Source organism: Coregonus lavaretus (genome assembly GCF_964263955.1).
Source record: "Coregonus lavaretus genome assembly, chromosome: 12".
In the NCBI taxonomy this organism is placed as follows: Eukaryota; Metazoa; Chordata; class Actinopteri; order Salmoniformes; family Salmonidae; genus Coregonus; species Coregonus lavaretus.
Window position 1 is genome coordinate 55,197,812 of NC_139999.1, and position 20,990 is coordinate 55,218,801.

At 41.2% G+C, this 20,990-nt stretch overlaps 1 protein-coding gene across 1 annotated transcript; it reads left to right on the forward strand.

Annotated features, from left to right (window-relative positions):
• The first annotated feature begins 14,089 nt into the window (after positions 1-14,089).
• Positions 14,090-15,393, forward strand: manbal (mannosidase beta like). The gene is made up of 3 exons (XM_084172676.1): positions 14,090-14,178; positions 14,456-14,625; positions 14,891-15,393. Exons 2-3 carry the CDS (start codon positions 14,476-14,478, stop codon positions 14,999-15,001), a joined length of 261 nt encoding a protein of 86 aa, XP_084028802.1. The 5' UTR covers positions 14,090-14,178; positions 14,456-14,475; the 3' UTR covers positions 15,002-15,393.
• The last annotated feature ends 5,597 nt before the right edge of the window (positions 15,394-20,990 follow it).

Below are 20,990 nucleotides of genomic sequence, written 5' to 3' on the forward strand. Positions count from 1 at the left end.
GCTCCAGAGTTCCTCTGTGGAGATGGGAGAACCTTCCAGAAGGACAACCATCTCTGCAGCACTCTACCAATTAGGCCTTTATGGTAGAGTGGCCAGACGGAAGCCACTCCTCAGTAAAATGCACATGACAACCCGCTTGGAGTTTGCCAAAAGCACCTAAAGGACTCTCAGATCATGAGAAACAAGATTCTCTGGTCTGATGAAACCAAGATTGAACTCTTTGGCCTGAATGCCAAGCGTCACGTCTGGAGGAAACCTGGCACCATCCCTACGGTGAAGCACGGTGTTGGCAGCATCATGCTGTGGGGATGTTTTTCAGCGGCAGGGACTGGGAGACTAGTCAGGATCGAGGGAAAGATGAACTGCGCAAAGTACAGAGAGATCCTTGATGAAAACCTGCTCCAGAGCGCTCAGGACTTCAGACTGGGGCGAATGTTCACCTTCCAACAGGACAATGACCCTAAGCACACAGCCGAGACAACGCAGGAGTGGCTTCGGGACAAGTCTCTGAATGTCCTTGAGTGGCCCAGCCAGAGCCCGGACTTGAACCCGATCTAACATCTCTGGAGAAACCTGAAAATAGCTGTGCAGCGACGCTTCCCATCTAACCTGACAGAGCTTGAGAGGATCTGCAGAGTAGAATGGGAGAAACTCCCCAAATACAGGTGTGCCAAGCTTGTAGCGTCATACCCAAGAAGACTCGAGGCTGTAATCGCTGCCAAAGGTGCTTCAACAAAGTACTGAGGAAAGGGTCTTAATACTTATGTAAATGTGATATTTCATTTATTTTGTTTTTGCAAAAAATTCTAAAAACCTGTTTTTGCTTTGTCATCATGGGGTATTGTGTGTAGATTGATGAGGGAAAAAACAATGTAATACATTTTAGAATAAGGCTGTAACGTAACAAAATGGGGAAAAAGTCAAGGGGTCTGAATACCTTCCGAATGCACTGTATATCTAGTCACACCTGCCCATTTGATTGTATTTTCAGTAACACTTGTCATAATATGTCATAACAGCTGACATGACTTGTCATAACCTTTCATAATATGGTCATAACACTGTCATGGCCCATATATTTACACCTGTTGTGACATATACTGCGTTATTTTATGGCTGGTTATGACACCTACATAAGAGTGTCAAATCAAAACCCACAGTTATTCAAATTCGTTTTTTCCCTACCAAGAAGTTTCCTTTCGTTTTAAAGTTTGTTTCTTTAATGCTTTGTTGTTATTGTAATGAATTCTTTATAGTCGTTTTTTTTCATCATATTTTAAATAACTTTACGACACTGTCATGAAGCATTATGACCATCCTGTGTCACTTTACTTGGACTAAGAAAATACACTTTATGACACAGTAAAGAAGCATTGTGACCATCATAATCATATAAGCCAGATAGGCCTATCATGTACATGCCCTTATGTCAGTCATCAGTCCAGAAGAGGGTGTCTTGTCCTGCTACTGAAATCTGCTCCTGCATTCATCCCAGTCTTCATAAACAGAGCATTGGGATAGGTGCATGTCTGACATCAATGTGTGCGCAATTACAATGCTAATTTAATGTGGTCAATAATTTTTTTTTAAAGATAACGTAAACATACTGTTGACACATAGGCTATGGTGTAATGGAATGTTTTGCCTTGTGTGGTAAATTTGGTGGGTTTTGACACTCTTATATAGGTATCATAACCAGACATAAAATAACGACTTTGGTAGGTTTTGTGGGTTTTTACACTTTTACATTTTACATTTTAGTCATTTAGCAGACGCTCTTATCCAGAGCGACTTACAGTTAGTGCATACATTATTTATTTTTCATACCCCCTGTGGGAATCGAACCCACAACGCCATGCTCTATCAACTGAGCTACATCCCTGCCGGCCATTCCCTCCCCTACCCTGGGCGACGCTGGGCCAATTGCACGCCGCCCCATGGGTCTCCCGGTCGCGGCCGGCTACGACAGAGCCTGGATTCGAACCAGGATCTCTAGTGGCACAGCTACCACTGCGATGCAGTGCCTTAGACCACTGCGCCACTCGGGAGACTCTTATGTAGGTGTCATAACCAGCCATAAAATAACACAATATATCTCACATCAGGTCTAAATATACAGTATATGTCATGACAGTGTTAGAACCATATTATAACAGGTTATGACAAGTTATGTCAGCTGTTATGACATATGAGATGGTTATGACCATGTCATAACGTGTTATGACGCTGGGTGTCAAGTAAAGTGTTACCGTATTTTCTGTAAGACTTGATCACTGATTGTAGTTATTACACCCCTTATTTATTATATTGCCCACTTTTACAGATACATTTATTGATGAAAAATAAATACACAAATAAATAATATGTTATAGAAAGCACATTTTGTTTCATGAGAAAGGGTCTCTCCAATGAACATCACTCAGTCCTTTTCCCCAGCAAGGTGAGGGTGTCTAAACAGGGGGCTGGACCATGAGGGGTGATCAGATGCAATAGGTTGAAAGGGAAGTATTTTTCCTCTTGGCTGATGAAGTCTACGTTCCCCTGTGCCTTCTTGGACTGTCCCTTGCAGGTACCTTCACTCAAATCCTCCTTGGGTTTGAATGTTAAGTACAGTGGTAGGTATAAATTAGAGACGATTTAGCTAATACAAATCTCATGAGTTTAGTTTATTAGGATCCCCATTAGCTACTGCACATGGAGCAGCTACTCTTCCTGGGGTCCACATAAAACATACAAATACATGACAAAGTACAGAACAGTAAGAGACAAGAACAACATAATTAAAAATATATTATAATAATAACAGTTATATATAGGAAAGAAACCAAGAGACAACAAAAATATTATTTACACACTATTCATGTATGCATATTCATATTATTATATACAGTACAGTTAAATTAGATCTTTAGAAAGAGGAGAGGCACTGTGATTTTTTAAATGTTGTTTTAAAGCGAAACTAGCTTTTTGCCTGAGTAGCCTCTGGTGGCAGAGCATTCCACGATGACATGGCTCTATACATAACAAAGCGATGCATTAAATCTGTTTTTGTTTTGGGTACCGTGAAGAAACCCATAGTGGTGTGTCTGGTGGGATATGTCTGTTTGAAGTGTATGCAAATAGATTATACAAATGGTTAGGCATTTTCAACACACAAATGTTTTGAGCCAGCTGCAGCTTTGCTAGGTCTTTCTTTGCTGCACCTGACCATATTACCGGACAGTAATCAAGATGGGACAAGATCAGAGCCTGAACAACTAGTACAGTTGATCTTTGTGTCAAAAATGTAGAACATATTTTATAAGAGACAGACAGTGCGTTTATAAAGTATTCATACCCCTTGACTTATTACACATTTTGTTGTGTTGCAGCCTGAATTCAAAATGGATTAAATATCTCACCCATCTACACACAATACCCCATAATGACAAAGTGAAAACATAGGACATTTATTGAAAATGAAATACAGAAACATCTAATTGAATAAGTATTTAGACCCCTGAGGCAATACTTTGTAGAAGCATCTTTGGCAGTGTTTACAGCTGTGAGTCTTTCTGGGTAAGTCTCTAAGAGCTTTCCACACCTGGATTCTGCAACATTTGGCCATTATTATTTTCAAAATTCTTCAAGCTCAATTGGTTGTTGATCATTGCTAGACAACCATTTTCAAGTCTTGCCATAGATTTTCAAGTACAGATTTAAGTCAAAACTGTAACTCGGCCACCCAGGAACATTCACTGTCTTCTTGGTAAGCAACTCCAGTGTAGATTTGGCCTTGTGTTTTAGGTTATTGTCGTGCTGAAAGGTGGAAAGCAGACTGAACCAGGTTTTCCTCTAGAATTTTGCCTGTGCTTAGCTCCTTTCCGTTTATTTTTTTACCTGAAAAACTCCCCAGTCCTTAATGATTACAAGCATGCCCATAACACGATGCAGCCACCACTATGCTTGAAAATATGGAGAGTGGCACTCAGTAATGTGTTGTATTGGATTTGCCTCAAATATAAAACGTTGTATTCAGGACAAAAAGTGAATTGCTTTGCCACATTTTTTGTAGTATTACTTTAGTGCCTTGTTGCAAACAGGATGCATGTTTTGGAATATTTGTATTCTCTGCAGCAGTGGAGGCTGGTGGGAGAAGCTATAGGTGGACCAGCTCATTGTAATGACACCTCCCACTAGCCTCCGCTGCTCTACAGGCTTTCTTCTTTGCACTTTGTCAATTAGGTTAGTATTGTCGAGTAACTACAATGTTGATGATCCATCCTGTCTTGGAGCATTCTTGGGTATGACGCTACAAGCTTGGCACACCTGTATTTGAGGAGTTTCTCCCATTCTTCTCTACAGATCCTCTCAAGCTCTGTCAGGTTGGATGGGGAGCGTCGCTGCACAGCTATTTTCAGGTCTCTCCAGAGATGTTTGATCGGGTTCAAGTCCGGGCTCTGGTCGGGCCACTCAAGGACATTCAGAGACTTGTCCCGAAGCCACTCCTGCTTTTTCTTGGCTGTGTGCTTAGGGTCGTTGTCCTGTTGGAAGGTGAACCTTCGCCCCAGTCTGAGGTCCTGTGTGCTCTGGAGCAGGAATTAATCAAGGGTCTCTCTGTACTTTGCTCCGTTCATCTTTCCCTCGATCCTGACTAGTCTCCCAGTCACTGAAAATCATCCCCACAGCATGATGCTGCCACCACCATGCTTCACTGTAGGGATGGTACCAGGTTTACTCCAGACGTGACGCTTGGCATTCAGGCCAAAGAGTTCAATCTTGGTTTCATCAGAGCAGAGAATCTTGTTTCTCATGGTCTGAGAGTCTTTAGGTGCCTTTTGGCAAACACCTAGCAGGCTGTAATGTGCCTTTTACTGAGGAGTGGCTTCCGTCTGGCCACTCTACAATAAAGGCCTGATTGGTGGTGTGCTGCGGACATGGTTGTCCTTCGGGAAGGTTCTCCCATCTCCACAGAGGAACTCTGGAGCTCTGTCAGAGTGACCATCGGGTTCTTGGTCACCTCTCTGACCAAAGCCCTTCTCCACCGATTGCTCAGTTTGGCCGGGCGGCCAGCTCTAGGAAGAGTCTTGGTTCCAAACTTCTTCCATTTAAGAAGGATGGAGGCCACTATGTTCTTGGGTAACTTCAATGCTGTTGAATTTTTTGGGTACCCTTCCCCAGATCTGTGCCCCGACACAATCCTGTCTTGGAGCTCTACAGACAATTCCTTCGACCTCATGGCTTGGTTTTTGCTCTGACATCCACTGTCAACTGTGGGACCTTATATAGCCAGGTGTGTGCCTTTCCAAATCATGTCCAATCAATTGAATTTACCACAGGTGGACTCCAATCAAGTTGTAGAAACATCTGAAGGATGATCAATGGAAATAGGATCCACCTGAGCTCAATTTCAAGTCTCACAGCAAAGGGTCTGAATACTTATGTAAATAAATGTAATCGTCATGACCGTTTACAGTTTCTATACTGAACAAAAATATAAATGCAACATGTAAAGTATTGGTCCCATGTTTCATGAGCTGAAATAAATGGTCCCAGAAATGTTCTATACGCACAAAAGCTTATTTCTCTAAAATCTTGTGCACACATTTGTTTACATCCCTTTTTGTGAGCATTTCCCCTTTGCCAAGATAATCCATCCCCCTGACAGGTGTGGCATATCAAGAAGCTGATTAAACAGCACAATAATAACACAGGTGCACCTTGTGCTGGGGACAATAACAGGCCACTCTAAAATGTGCAAATTTGTCACACAACCCAATGCCACAGATGTCTCTAGTTTTGAGGGAGTGTGCAATTGGCATGCTGACTGCAGGAATGTCCACCAGAGCTGTTGCCAACGTCAGTTTAGAGAATTTGGCAATATGTCCAACTGACCTCACAACCGCAGACCATGTGTATAGCGTCATGTGGGAAAGCCGTTTGCTGATGTCAACGTTGAGAACAAAGTGCCCCATGGTGGTGGGGTGGTGGTATTGGCAGGCATAAGCTGCGGACAATGAAAACAATTGCATTTTATCTATGGCAATTTGAATGCAAAAATACCATGACGAAATCCTGAGGCCCATTGTGAGGCATCTGTGACCAACAGATGCATATCGGTATTTCCAGTCATGTGAAATCCGTAGATTAGGGCTTAATTAATATATTTCAATTGACTGATTTCCTCATATGAACTGTAACTCAGGAAAATCTTTGACATTGTTGCATGTTGCGTTTATATTTTTGTTCAGTATAGTTTTGCCTATGTCAGGATCTGGCCATTTATGATGAGCCTATAAGCTACATCAATAATAAGGTATGATATAAAAACTGAGCTCTGTCCACGGACCTATAGCACATGACACGTCTTTTGAAACTCTCCGATGCGCAACCGTGTGTAAAGTAACGATGATCATAATGCTACGAAGGCTCTGGAAAACGAGGCCCAGGGCCCGGTTTCCCAAAATCAGAGATTCCTATAGTTCTAACAATGTACATAGCCTTAAGATGCTTTTGGGAAACCGGGCCCTGGGCCTCGTTTTCCAGAGCCTTCGTAGCGTTATGATCATCGTTAGAACCATCTTACGATGGATCTTTAGTAGGAAGAGGTGTTTCCCAGAGCCTTTGTTAGTAACATGGCTCTTAAAAACCTTCGCACATCTACGAGTGATCCAGACTACTCATAGAGCAGCCAAAGTGCATCGTTAGGCTTATTTTCTACCATACCTGACAAGATATGATTCTAAAACATTATATAATTGTTTTGTGTGAATGGGCATGATCATACAATGATACATGTTTCATTTGGGTAATGTATAGAATGTAATGTAATATTTGAAATATGTATTTGTAAAATTTTGTCAAGCTCAGTTTTGTCCCAAGCAGAATCTTTTCCGGCACAAAATGAAAACACCTGGAATAATATAAACGCCAAGCCATTGTCAGAGGTCAGCGGAATAACAATAATACAGCATATGGCTGCTATTCAGCAGATTGTTGCTCTCCAACATAATCGGCGATGCCGGCCGCGCAGTCTGTTGGTGTATATAAAGTAAATCCACATATTCGCAACAACCTGAGCCAGTTGCAGACTCACAATGATGGAGCTATCCTTCAGAAATACAGGGTCCCACGAGAGGAGATAATCAGACTGCTCGACCTTGTGTCTTCCTCAATCAGCTGACCAACCCACTGGAACTTTGCGCTGAGTGCTGAGGTACAGCTTCCTCCAGGTCCAAAATGTGTGCAGTAGAGGTTTAGTTACTGTTTACAGTGCTGCTTGAAAGTATGTGAACCCTACAGGGAAGGTCATTATTTTGCTATAAAATATTAAAATAGACATAAAATCATTTTCTAAACCCCAATTCATAAAATACATTCCAAGTAAATGACAGAAACAAAAAAATATATATTTTAATTGTTTAACAAAAGTGGTTTATTTAACAGAAACTCATATTTGATGTGTGCAAAAATATGTGAACCCCTTCAGTCAATAGCTTATGGCACCTCCATTAGCAGCGATAACTTGGACTAAACGTCTCCTATAGCCAGTAATCAGTCTCTGACATCTGTTTTGAGGGATTTTTGCCCACTCCTCCTTACAGAACTCAGCCAATTGAGTGAGGTTTGAGGGGTGTTTGGCATGAATTGCCCGCTTCAGGTTCTGCCACAGCATCTCGATTTAGGTCAGGACTTTGACTTGGCCAATCCAAAACGCAAATCTTATTTCTCCTGAGCCATTCTTTGGTAGATTAGCTTGAATGCTTTGCGCCGTTGTCTTGTTGGAAGACCCATTTTCGGCCCAGCTTTAGCTCCTTGATTGATGGCCTTAAGTTCTGTTCAAGAATCTCCTGGTATACCTCAGAATTCATGGTTCCCTTAATGATGTGGAGTCGTCCAGGTCCAAAGAAGGAAAAGCAGCCCCAGATCTTGACATTCCCACCACCATGCTTGACTGTTGGGATACGTTTTTTTTGGTGGTAGGTATTCACCAAACATAGCAGTGTTGATTGTGACCAAAAAGGTCATCGGTCCAGAAAATGGACTTCCAGAAACCTTCAGGTTTGTCCAGGTGGTCTCTGGCAAAGTTAAGGCTTTTTCCTAGCAACCCTCCCATGAATGGCATTTCAATTCAGTGTTCTTCTTATTGTTGAAGCATACACAGTTACCTGAGATGCAGCAAATGAGGTCTGCAAATCTCCAGATGTTATGTTTGGGTTGGCTTTTACCTGATTTATTATTGTTCTTGTGGCTCTTGGGGATATTTTGGAAGGGCGTCCACTTCTAGGCAGAGTTGCTGTCATGTTTAATGCTCTCCATTTATAAATGATTTGTCTCACAGTGGACTTATGGAGCGCAAATCTTTTTGAGAAGATTTTATAGCCTTCCCCAGGATGATGTGCTCTCACTACCCTCGTCCTCTGAGATCTCTTTTCCTCTTGGCATGGTGAGCTTTGCATTCACCTGAATGGGGAACACCAAACTGACCAGGTTTCTTATCTGTGTTTATCAGAGTCCCGCCCAAATGCTTTCCTAACGATCTCTCCTTTGATTGGTTCATTTGGTAGCTAATTATTTACCCACCTGATTCTACTTACCCTACTTGATTTAACCAATGCAACTTGCGGTTCACTTATTTTTGCACCTGCACTAATTCCTTTTTAATTTTGTTTTTCTACTACACGCATGATTTCCTCTACACCAACATATGGTATTGGTAAATATAAACCTGTTATGTCAGATCAAAAAGACTGGTTCTGATTAAATTAAGATTTCGTGGTAAAAACGGAAAATATCTGTAATTGCACAAGGGGTTCACATACTTTCAAGCAGCACTGTATCTTCTGGGCTAAAAGGAAACTATCTGAGACCGATATTGATTTTATTATTACGTTTATTTGTCAGTGACAATGCACAACAAAAACATAGACTAAGTCAAAGAGCACTCAGAAAAATAAAACAGATCAGGGCCCGGTTTGGCAAAAGTGTCTGAAGGCTAAGTTCATCATTAGAAACTTCGTAGGAGCATCGTTAAATCTCCAAGCTGTTTCCCAAAACCATCGTTCTTAACGTTGCACTTGAAAACGCTTGTAATCTAACGCCTGCTTCAGACCACGCGAACAGCTAAGTACAGTGCATTCGTAAAGTATTCAGACCCCTTCCCTTTTTCCACATTTTGTTAAGTTACAGCCTTATTCTAAAATGGATTAAATAATAATGCTTCCTCATCAATCTACACACAATACCCAATAATGACAAAGCGAAAACAGGTTTTTAGAAATTAAAACAGAAACAGAAATAGCTTATTTACATAAGTATTCAGACCCTTTGCTATGAGACTCAAAATTGAGCTCAGGTTCATCCTTTTTCCATTGATCATCCTTGAGATGTTTCTACAACTTGTGGTAAATTCAATTGATTGGACATGATTTGTAAAGGCACACACCTGTCTATTTAAGGTCCCACAGTTGACAGTGCATATCAGAGGAAAAACCAAGCCATGAGGTCGAAGGAATTGTCCACAGAGCTCCGAGACAGGATTGTGTCGAGGCACAGATCTGGAGAAGGGTACCAAAAAATGTCTGCTGCATTGAAAGTCCCCAAGAACACAGTTGCCTCCATCATTCTTAAATGGAATAAGTTTGGAACCACCAAGGCTTCCTAGAGCTGGCTGCCCGGCCAAACTGAGCAATCGGGGGAGAAGGGCCTTGGTCAGGGAGGTGACCAAGAACCCGATGGTCACTCTGACAGAGCTCCAGAGTTCCTCTGTGGAGATGGGAGAACCTTCCAGAAGGACAACCATCTCTGCAGAACTCCACCAATCAGGCCTTTATGGTAGAGTGGCCAGACGGAAGCCACTCCTCAGTAAAAGGCACATTACAGCCTGCTTGGAGTTTGCCAAAAGGCACCTAATGGACTCTCAGACCATGAGAAACAAGATTCTCTGGTCTGATGAAACCAAGATTGAACTCTTTGGCCTGAATGCCAAGCGTAACGTCTGGAGGAAACCTGGCACCATCCCTACGGTGAAGCATGGTGGTGGCAGCATCATGCTGTGCGGATGTTTTTCAGCGGCAGGGACTGGGAGACTAGTCAGGATCGAGGGAAAGATGAATGGAGCAAAGTACAGAGAGATCCTTGATGAAAACCTGCTCCAGAGCGCTCACAACCTCAGACTAGGGCGAAGGTTCACCTTCCAACAGGACAATGACCCTAAGCACACAGCCAAGACAACCGAGGAGTGGCACCGAATGTCCTTGAGTGGCCCAGCCAGAGCCCAGACTTGAACCTGGTGTGCCAAGCTTGTAGCGTCATACCCAAGAAGACTGAAGGCTGTAATCGCTGCCAAACGTGCTTCAACAAAGTACTGAGTAAAGGGTCTGAATACTCATGTAAATGTGATATTTCTAAAAACCTGTTTTTGCTTTGTCATTATGGGGTATTCTGTGTAGATTGATGAGGGGGAAAAAACAATTTTATCAATTTTAGAATAAGGCTGTAACATAACAAAATGTGGAAAAAGTCAAGGGGTCTGAATACTTTCTGAATGCACTGTATAGGCATGCCTATTTTACTCATATTGGAATACATTTCACGTTCAATCAATTGAGTTCTATGTTGCTACTTGTAGGCTACTGTCTGTAATTTGTCTCAATATATTTCATGATGTGTAGTCTAACGTGTGCGCAATGATGTGCCAAATCTGTGATTTAGTGCATTTGTATTGGTTAAGCATTAGAATATTAGAATATTTGCAGCCGTAGGTGGTAATATCGCTCTAGGAGCTGATACATAGTCAGTATTGTGAGATCATTCTAATCTTAAGGAAAAATGTGAATGGAGAAAGCTGATCCAAGAGCAGAACTCCCTTTCTTTCGATCCTATCAGTATCGACACATGCTCCAACGACGCACTTAATTACCGTTTTCTCTGTGTGGTGTTTTGTGAAATGCTTGTTACATCTTCGGCCGTTGTAGGAAAGATGCATCATTAAAACAATCATAAGCCTCAAAAGTTCCATCACTATCGGAAACCGGGCCAAAGTCAAAACATTGTGTACTACAGCACTGTGGAGGAAAGAAGACGACCTGGGTTCAAATCTTGAAATCAATGAACATTACATGACGAAAACGGTTAGTTTGTAGATTATGGTTTTATTTATTTTCATTCATAAAAACGAGTCTGCGAAATGTATAAGGCCTAGCCTATGTTTCACATTAAATGTGGGCTATTAGTGGTGTTTGCATATGATGCAAGCGGCATCGATTTCAGCACCAGGGACCTGGACAACTCCCCCAACAGGATCATGTAAAAAACCGAACTTGTCCCCAACGACGCTCATAGCTGTGTCTCTTACAGGTTCACTCTACGTGCGTGTGTGGGAAACACTCTTAAAAAGTTGGATCGTAAATAACTATGCATGTGGTATGACCATCGTAATGCTTAAGTTATATCGCAACTGGGAAGCGAGGCCCTGATCCGTCAGTCTCTCCTGGACTGCGTCACCTTCAGTGTTCTCCAGACAGTCCCGGGGGAAAAGTGCCTCACACTTCTAAAACCAAATTAGCAATTGGCTAGGCTATGGTTTACAATGTTTATTTGTCCAGGGGCACAGAGCAGCTCGCCATATAAAACGGATAAAAAGTGGATATCGAACAACTTAAAACGGACATTCCTCAGCATCTCTCTGCGCTGCTCTTTCACTGACAACCAGCAGCTGGTTTCTAGAAATCCACGCTTCCCAAATTTCCAGCGACACAGGTACAATTATCTGGATTAAATTATGAATAGGCCTAATAGTAGCTCACTCACGCCAAAGTTTGAAGTTAGCCTAATTGGAAGATCATCCCTTTTAGCAGGGCTAGAGAGAGTTGTCTGGAAGGCTGCTGTCACGGTTAGTAGGCCTAGTGGCATTCTGAGATTCGAGTTGAAGATCCATGTCTGGCTGTTGGAGAGGCGTCCTGTTCGTGTGGCGTTCGTAGGTCGACTTCCTCGGGAGGGAGAGCAAAAAGTCAGGTATAAAAGTCAACAGGATACACAGGATGACATAGCCTAAATACCTCACGCTGTTTTAGTAGGTAGGTTAGGAAATGACCAGGCCTCAACAGCAGAGCTAAAGACCATTGGTCATGTTTCTCCTCCCCGGAGTTGCGCGCCTCTGTTTCGAAATGCCGCTTTTCATGTAGAATCACCAGGTGGAGGTCTGCTGACAATACTTCCGTGTCGAGACCTGCTGAGGGAACAAGCTCTCCTAAACAAACCCAGTGGCAAGCACTGCCTATCTACTATATTTATTTATAAACTTTCCTAATATTAAGCACATTGCTTCAGTCCGTCATGAAATAACACCTTAATATAGATTCTACAGACCCTACTGAGTATTCCCAACCCCACTTTTACATTGGCACATATAATAGTTCTCTCTATAAGCCAATATGTCATTTATAGCCCTACAGTGTATTGCATTGGGACCAATGGAATGGGTGGAGTAGCAAGAGCTTAGACCACAGTCACCCAAGAAATAACACTATATAGATAGAGACTCTAATGCTAGATCGGTAGGGTTCGCAGGATATAATGCTCTTTACATTTATTTACTTAAGCTCCAACCAATTCTCAATGTGCTCTACCTTATAATTGTATCTTATATAAAGTAGTAATTCTCTTTAGTTTAGATTTTTCCCCCATGTAGTTATAATTTGGTAACAAAAATATAAGATTATGCACTATGCAAAGCTGCAAAAATCATACGCATAGCATTTTACCACAAACTTTAATTTTGAAGGCAAAATCTGAAAACCGGAAGTTATAATGTTGCTGCCGGGACACTATTGTTGCTGCCATGACTCTAATGCAGTTGATCAAGTCGCTACACCGGCATTTGCGACCGACGTCCTTGCACATAATTTTTGCAGGGGGAAGCCATGTTGCTTTGTTTGTATTGTCTCACAATTGTAAATGATTAAACCACTGACACAACGTTTGTAACAATTTAGCTAGTTATTCTGCCTATTTCATGGAAAGTAAGGGAAGAGCGCAGTGATATCATAAATTAGGAACTATGTTTTCATTTTTTAATGGTGGATGCTCGGGAATATATATATATTTATATGAGTTCCACATCCTACAAGACAGATGGTCCATGGTATGTGGAATCCTTGGGACAGCCCTACCCTAAGGTGGGGATTGGTCAGTGCTATCCAGAATTCTTGGGACATCTCTACCCTAACCTAACCCTAACCTTAACCCCTACCCTTAAAGGAGTAGTTCACTATTTTACAACTTGACGTTAGATGGTTCCTCACCCTGAAAGTGGTCTATGGGCCAAGAGAAAATGTAAACCAGGTTTCAGTTTTCAATGGGTACTTTTATTTTGAAGGTGAACCACAATTGTGGCTAATCCTTTAAACAGCCACCACACATTTCAGCTAAACTTAGCCACCACAAGCTAACAATCAATGGAAGTAATGGGGGCATGTTTCAAAAAATTATGTTAAAATCACCTCAAATCAACACAATATTTGGTTTCATGTTACTTAAAAGTGATTTGCAATAAATAAATAAACACATGCCCCCATCACTCCCATTGAATGTTAGCTTGTGGTGGCTAAAGTTAGCTGAAATTTGTAGTGGCTGTTTAAAGATAACTGAATCATGGATTACAGTTTCTCCTGGCCCATAGACTACGTTCAGGGTGAGGAACCATCTAACATCAAATTGTAAAATAGTGAACTACTCCTTTGACCATTTCAACTTCAATGGGGTAGGACCAACCCAAGGATCCTGGATAGCACGGACCAAGACGGAGTGGTTGAGGGAGGAGCGTTGCATAGGAGTGATGCAATCTGAAGTAAAACAATGGTTCAAGTATGGCATTATTCCCATATAATTAGGCATTAGTCATTTATTAGGATCTTTATGATTATTCCATTAGTTGTATCCGTTTGCATCAATTTCAATGGGTACTTTTGTTTTGAAGGCGAACCGCAAATTCCACTATTGTGGTAAATCGTTATTATGGCTAGCTTCACATAGCTAAGAAAATAAGCGGATCTCACAATGACTTCACTTCCGATGCAAATTTGACGACTGTAAAATATTTTTTGTGCTGATACAAATTACGTTGAACTCACGATTTTACACTCAGGATCGTGTTTGGTGCTATAAAAATAACGAAGGACGAGTTGACTTAGGGCCCTGGTAAGCTTTTGTATGAAATTGTAGCCTATGATTAGATTCGCCGAACAGCAAATTGTTGTTATTGTATCGAGGCCGACAGCTTCCAGTTCAGATGCGTGGAAACGTTGTTGCAGCCATTGTTACATTGTCGTTTCTGTAAACAGTTATACGCGTATTACAATATGGCCTTCAATGATTTGGCAAAAATAACGTTAGTGAGTTTGATTTGGAAAAATATAGTGAGCTTTGCAGAGCAGGCTTATCCTTGTTTACATACATTTCGTGTTCTTGCACACAGGGACCTGAAAGTAGGCTACTATGTCCGCGGAACTGGACCTTTCACCTCCAGAGGTACCTGAACCCACTTTGCTTGAGAGCCTCCTGCGCTATGGACTCTTTCTGGGAGCTATTTTCCAACTCATCTGCATCTTGGCTGTCATAATACCCACCTCCAAGGGGCATGAACAGGTATGGTAAACAGTCCTATTGGCAGTTGAAAGAATGCGGTATGATATTGTAATAATGTCATTATTTACTATAGGTTTACTTATGGCATTATGTGATAAATCCATATAAGCCTGATACTTCGTATTTTTTCCCTTCTGTCCTATTGTAGTCTACTTTTGAACTTGGCTTGAGCAAGCAAACTGTCCGTTACTACTCAGCAACCTACTGTTACTGTTCCATATGTGTCTTGAGTGTCACCGGGACTCACATTCTGTTTTATCATTAGGAGGAGATGGAGCCAAATGACATGAAGGCTGGTGACCAGAATAAGAAGTCGAAAGGACCTGCTCCTCAGATTCGTCAGAAACTAAAGAAAGAGAGCAAGAAGAAGCGATAAGTGTGTTGGATTTGGTGCTGTGCATCCAAAATTATTGTTACATTTCAAATTATGTAGACTGAATCATTTTTGTTCCATCAAATTGAAAGGATATCTCTACCATGATTTATGAAAGAACAGAAGTGCATTTGAATAACTGTTTTATTCAACTAGTCTGCTATCAAATGTCACTTGTCAATCTAAAACTTGTAAAGGCCTAAACACAACCATACACCTTGGGGGCATTCATAAAGTATTCACATCCCTTGACTTTTTCCAAAACATTTTGTGTTACAACGTGGGATTAAAATTGATTTAATTTTAATTTTTCTTGTCAATGATCTACACACATACTCTGTAATGTCAAACTCGATGTATGATTTTTTTAATGAATAAAAAATAAATACATGTTAGTCACCTTTGGCAGCTATTACAGCTGTGAGTATTTCTGGGTAAGTCTCTAAAAGCTTTGCACACCTGGATTGTACAATATTTGCACATTATTATTTTTACAATTCTTCAAGCTCTGTCAAGTTGGTTGTTTGATCATTGCTGGACGGCCATTTTCAAGTTTTGCCATAGATTTTCAAGCTGATTTAAGTCAAAACTGTAACTAGGCCACTCAGGAACATTCAATGTCATCTTGGTAAGAAACTCCAGTGTATTTTTGGCCTCATGTTTTAGGTTATAGTCCTGTTGAAAGGTGAATTTGTCTCCCAGTGTCTGTTGGAAAGCCGACTGAACCAGGTTTTCCTCTAGGATTTTGCCTGTGCTTAGCTCTTCAATTTATTTGTATCCCTAAACAAGCATACCCATAACATGATGCATCCACCACCATGCTTGAAAATATGAAGAGTGGTACTCAGTGATGTGTTGGATTTCCCCCAAACATAACCCTTTGTATTCTGGACAAAAAGTTAATTTCTTTGCCAAATGTTTTGCAGTATTACTTTAGTGCCTTATTGCAAACACGATGTTTTGGAATATTTTTATTCTGTACAGGCTTGCCTCTTTTCACTCTGTCATTTAGGTTAGTATTGTGGAGTAACCACAGCCATTACACTCTGTAATTGTTTTAAAATCACCATTGGCCTCATGGTGAAATCCCTGAGCGGTTTCCTTCCTCTCCAGCAGCTGAGTTAGGCAGGATGCCTTTATCTTTGTAGTGACTGGTTGTGTTGATACACTATCCAAAACATAATTGCTAACTTCAGTGTCTGTTTTTCTATTAGGTGCCTTTATTTATGAGGCATTGGAAAACTTCCCTGGTCTTTGTGGTTGAATCTGTGTATGCAATTCACTGCTTGACCGAGGGACCTTACAGATAATTGTATGTGCAGGGTACAGAGATGGGGTAGTCATTCAAGAATCACGTTAGCCACTATTATTGTGCACAGAGTGAGTCCATGCAACTTATAATGTAAATTTTACTCCTGAATGTATTTAGGCTTGCCATAACAAAAGGGTTGAATACTTATTGCCTCAAGACATTTCAGCTTTTCATTTGTAATTAAAAAAATATATATATTGGGTTATTGTGTGTGATTAGTGACACAATCTCAATTTAATCAATTTTAAATTCAGGCTGTAACAACAAAATGTGGAAAAAGACAAGGGGTGTGAATACTTTCAGAAGGTACTACTGTATATATATATTTTTTTACATTGTGTGCATTTTATTACTACAGTTTCTGTGTCAACCCAAAATAAGCACCCTATTTCTCTGTTATATCAATATGAGGTTGAACAAAAATACAACTGTACCCTTTTAATCTTAACATTTCTCATTTAGCCTTATAACCCTTACCCTGTGCATACGTTCTCAATTTTGTAGCGAATTAAAAAAAAAAAGGGAAATAAATTATTTGAAATATTTCTCAGATAAGATTACAAATATTTTTTTGGTTGCAAAATAGACCTTGCTAATTTTTTACATTTACATTTTAGTCATTTAGCAGACGCTCTTATCCAGAGCGACTTACAGTTAGTGATTACATTTTTTTTTTTTTTATACTGGCCCCCCGTGGGAATCGAACCCACAACCCTGGCGTTGCAAACGCCATGCTCTATCAACTGAGCTATATCCCTGCCGGCCATTCCCTCCCCTACCCTGGACGACGCTGGGCCAATTGTGCGCCGCCCATGAGTCTCCCGGTCGCGGCCGGCTGCGACAGAGCCTGGATTCGAACCAGGATCTCTAGTGGCACAGTTAGCACTGCGATGCAGTGCCTTAGACCACTGCGCCACTCAGGAGGATGAATAGCATTTTCTGAGAATGAAAACATAAAGATTTCCGTGAATCCGGATGGTAGCATGCCTAGTTTCTGCAATCTTGTGTCAGTCCAACACCTTCACTTTTACAACAAGAAGAGGTCCATTGATGAGATAGTTGGTGTTGTACTAAGGACTTACCTCCTTTGCACTAACCCATTCCTTCCCTCTGCACCTCAAGTCCCTCATGCTCTGGCATATCTCATGGTAGCACTATCCCACTTCTGCCAACAATGTAGTGACATTTTGGGGTAGCCCAACTAGGACTTGAATGTGTGATCCCAGGTCTGTCAGTTCCACACCTTACCAATAGATTGCTGGTGTTGTGCTTGTGCAAAGTATGTACTGGTAAACTATTCAGATTCCTGTTCAAATGACTGTGACTCACTTTTCACAATATAGGCTATGCTATGTTGAAAGTTACTAAATGTAATTTCACATATACAGTAGAGATATATCAGATGGGTGATGGAAAGTAGAATGCATTGTGTTCCAAGGCTCTTGTCTTTCACAGTCTTAACCTAATATATATTCCAAAATGTAAGGGCAGGTTTCCCAGACACAGATGAAGGTTCCTAGACTAAGAAGTATGCTCAATTAGAATCTCTATAAAAGGGCTATTCAGTTCAGGTCTAGGCTTAATCTGTGTCAGGGAAACTGGCCCTAAATGGTTTTGCGTAAATGGTTGTTAATTTATTTGAATTGTCTACGTGAAATACATTGTTATTCCACGGGGCTACGCTGTATTCCTGACTCCATCCAGTTGCGCAAAAAACGTAACACGGTCCATTCTCCCCTATCATATTTGTGCTGTTTTGTTTCGTCAGTGATGCACACGATCTTGCCTTTTTTCAATACAAGGAATGTTTTCACCATATCCCGCGTATATGGCACAAGGATGAATTTCATAGCCCTAATTTATCACTGCGCATTTCATTAAGCCTACTTAATTTTATTAATTTCCATAGCCTACTTGCGTTTATTTTAGAGAAGTGGATCGCCACCGCAATCTGAACCGTGCCCTCTGCTCCTCAAGGCAATTCCCGTCATGACCTCTCTACACTTCCTAAATTCGCTAAATGGGATTTTCCTTCAGTACTAGTTTCCTCAAAGAAGTTAGATATCATTCGTTTTCGAATCCTTTTCCTGAAATGAAGACGATTGTGGGGATTTGATTTGGTTCTTTACTCACGCTTCTTCTGTGCCTTGCGTAAACCTCAAGACGCTTGCTTCAAAGGTGAGTGTTGATTAGCCTACAATAATAGCTTATTTGAGTCCGGGTGAAGGAATGTTAAGACATTTTAGTATAATACATTTTCTTGACATTACACAAAGGATTCGTAATTAGAACGAAAGCTTTTCTCTTGTTGGTTAGCGTTGCTCGCACCCCCACCACCCCACAGTGTTCTGAATTGACAGTTGAATTTTAGTCAATTTCATACAATTTTCACCCTAGCATTTATACCCAGCGTTATTCATTGACTATGTTGTTGACAGATTTCATCCCCATCGCATTGCCAACATAGGCTACTATACAATAATGCATGCCTGACGCCTCCTCGATTGAAATGGTGTACAAATAATCAATACACACACACTGGTCATAGTAATTCAAAATGGAGTTGTAACAGCACTTGATCTGATTCATACAGCCCAATTATAGCCTATTAAAGCGGATTAATATCAATATGTATGTGCATGATCTGCACTTAAATATACCCTAGCCAATAAGCATTACAATCAAGAAATTGTGTTTTTTTCCCCCCATCTTTCACCAATGGGGTTACAATATGGCATATGGCAACGTGCGTAAATAGTGACCGTGTGGTGCGCAAAATTTTTTCCGGCATTTTGGTTATAAAAATATTCTTATGATTTGGACAGGGGCACACTTGTGTACATCCCATACAGTTTACGCACCAACCGCTTGATTTTTTTTTGCTACAGCCCACATTTACTGGTTTGAATGAAACAGGTGTGCATCCCTGGGAATTTTGGCATGGGATGTTGCCAAGTGTCAGCATATCTAAATGGAGGCTATTGTTCAAGTGTGGGTGAACCACACTATTGCATTATAATAGAATAACACAGCCTCAAATACATTGATACGCTCCCATTCACTGATTCATCACACCCTTACCAATATAAGGATAGCTTTAGCCAATCGCATATTTCTAATGTCAGATGTACTGTATGTGCTGTTGAGTCTTTCTATGTCGATCAGGTCTTGTTGATGTGCTTCTCCTAAGGATTTCTCCAAGGACTGATATGGGTTCAAAAGAGCCTATAGAATGTGCCTCATTAAAAGGGAACAGAAGCCCAGTTCCTATTTGTCTGTTTTCATGGCTCATTGTCTGCCAATGGTTGATACTGTGCATCTACTTCCCCTTCTTACAGTGCGGAACATGGCTTAACGATGCCTACTCTCATTGCTTCAGGGACAGTACCATATTAAGTGACGGACAGAGGAAGTGGATCCAGCGTCGAGTTTATCTGCTGGGTTCTCCCCTTGCTGCACTCCTCTGCTTCACTCCTCCTCTTTCCTCCTCTCCATCCATTCTCTGTGCACAGCCATGGAGGAGAGAAGATTAGATGGGACAGGCCGATAAAACCAAGTTTTCTGGAGAGCTGGGGTGAGACAAGGAATCCAGGACTGTGGAGACACTGCCGTCTCCTGTGGAGCTCTTTTATCAAAGCTTTTGACATCCTTTTACAGGGACCACGAGACAACATCAAGGTGATTCTTGGTTCATTCTTGGCCTACGTCTCAAATGGCACCCTATTCCCAATATAGTGCACTACTTTTGACCAGAGCCCTATAACCTTATTCTCAAAAGTAGTGCACTATATAGGGAATAGGGTGCCATTTGACACACCCTTGTTCAACCTGTCAGGAAAGTCCAAGCATTATTGAAAATCTACAGTTGAAGTCGGAAGTTTACATACACCTTAGCCAAATACATTTAAACTCAGTTTTTCCACAATTCCTGACATTTAATCCAAGTAAAAATACCCTGTCTTAGGTCAGTTAGGATCACCACTTTATTTTAAGAATGTGAAGTGTCAGAATAATAGTAGAGAGAATTATTTATTTCAGCTTTTATTTCTTTCATCACATTCCCAGTGGGTCAGAAGTTTACATACACTCAATTAGTATTTGGTAGCATTGCCTTTAAATTGTTTAACTTGGGTCAAATGTTTCGGGTAGCCTTCCACAAGCTTCCCACAATAAGTTGGGTGAATTTTGGCCCATTCCTCCTGACAGAGCTGGTGTAACTGAGTCAGGTTTGTAGGCCTCCTTGCTTGCACACACTTTTTCAGTTCTGCCCACACATTTTCTATAGGATTGAGGTCAGGGCTTTGTGAAGGCCATTTCAAAACCTTGACTTTGTTGTCCTTAAGCCATTTTGCCACAACTTTGGAAGTATGCTTGGGGTCATTGTCCATCTGGAAGACACATTTGTGACCAAGCTTTAACTTCCTGACTGATGTCTTGAGATGTTGCTTCAATATATCCACATAATTTTCCTTCCTCATGATGCCATCTATTTTGTGAAGTGCACCAGTCCCCCCTGCAGCAAAGTACCCCCACAGCATGATGCTGCCACCCCCGTGCTACACGGTTGGGATGGTGTTCTTCGGCTTGCAAGCATCCCCCTTTTTCCTCCAAACATAACGATGGTCATTATGGCCAAACAGTTCTATTTTTGTTTCATCAGACCAGAGGACATTTCTCCAA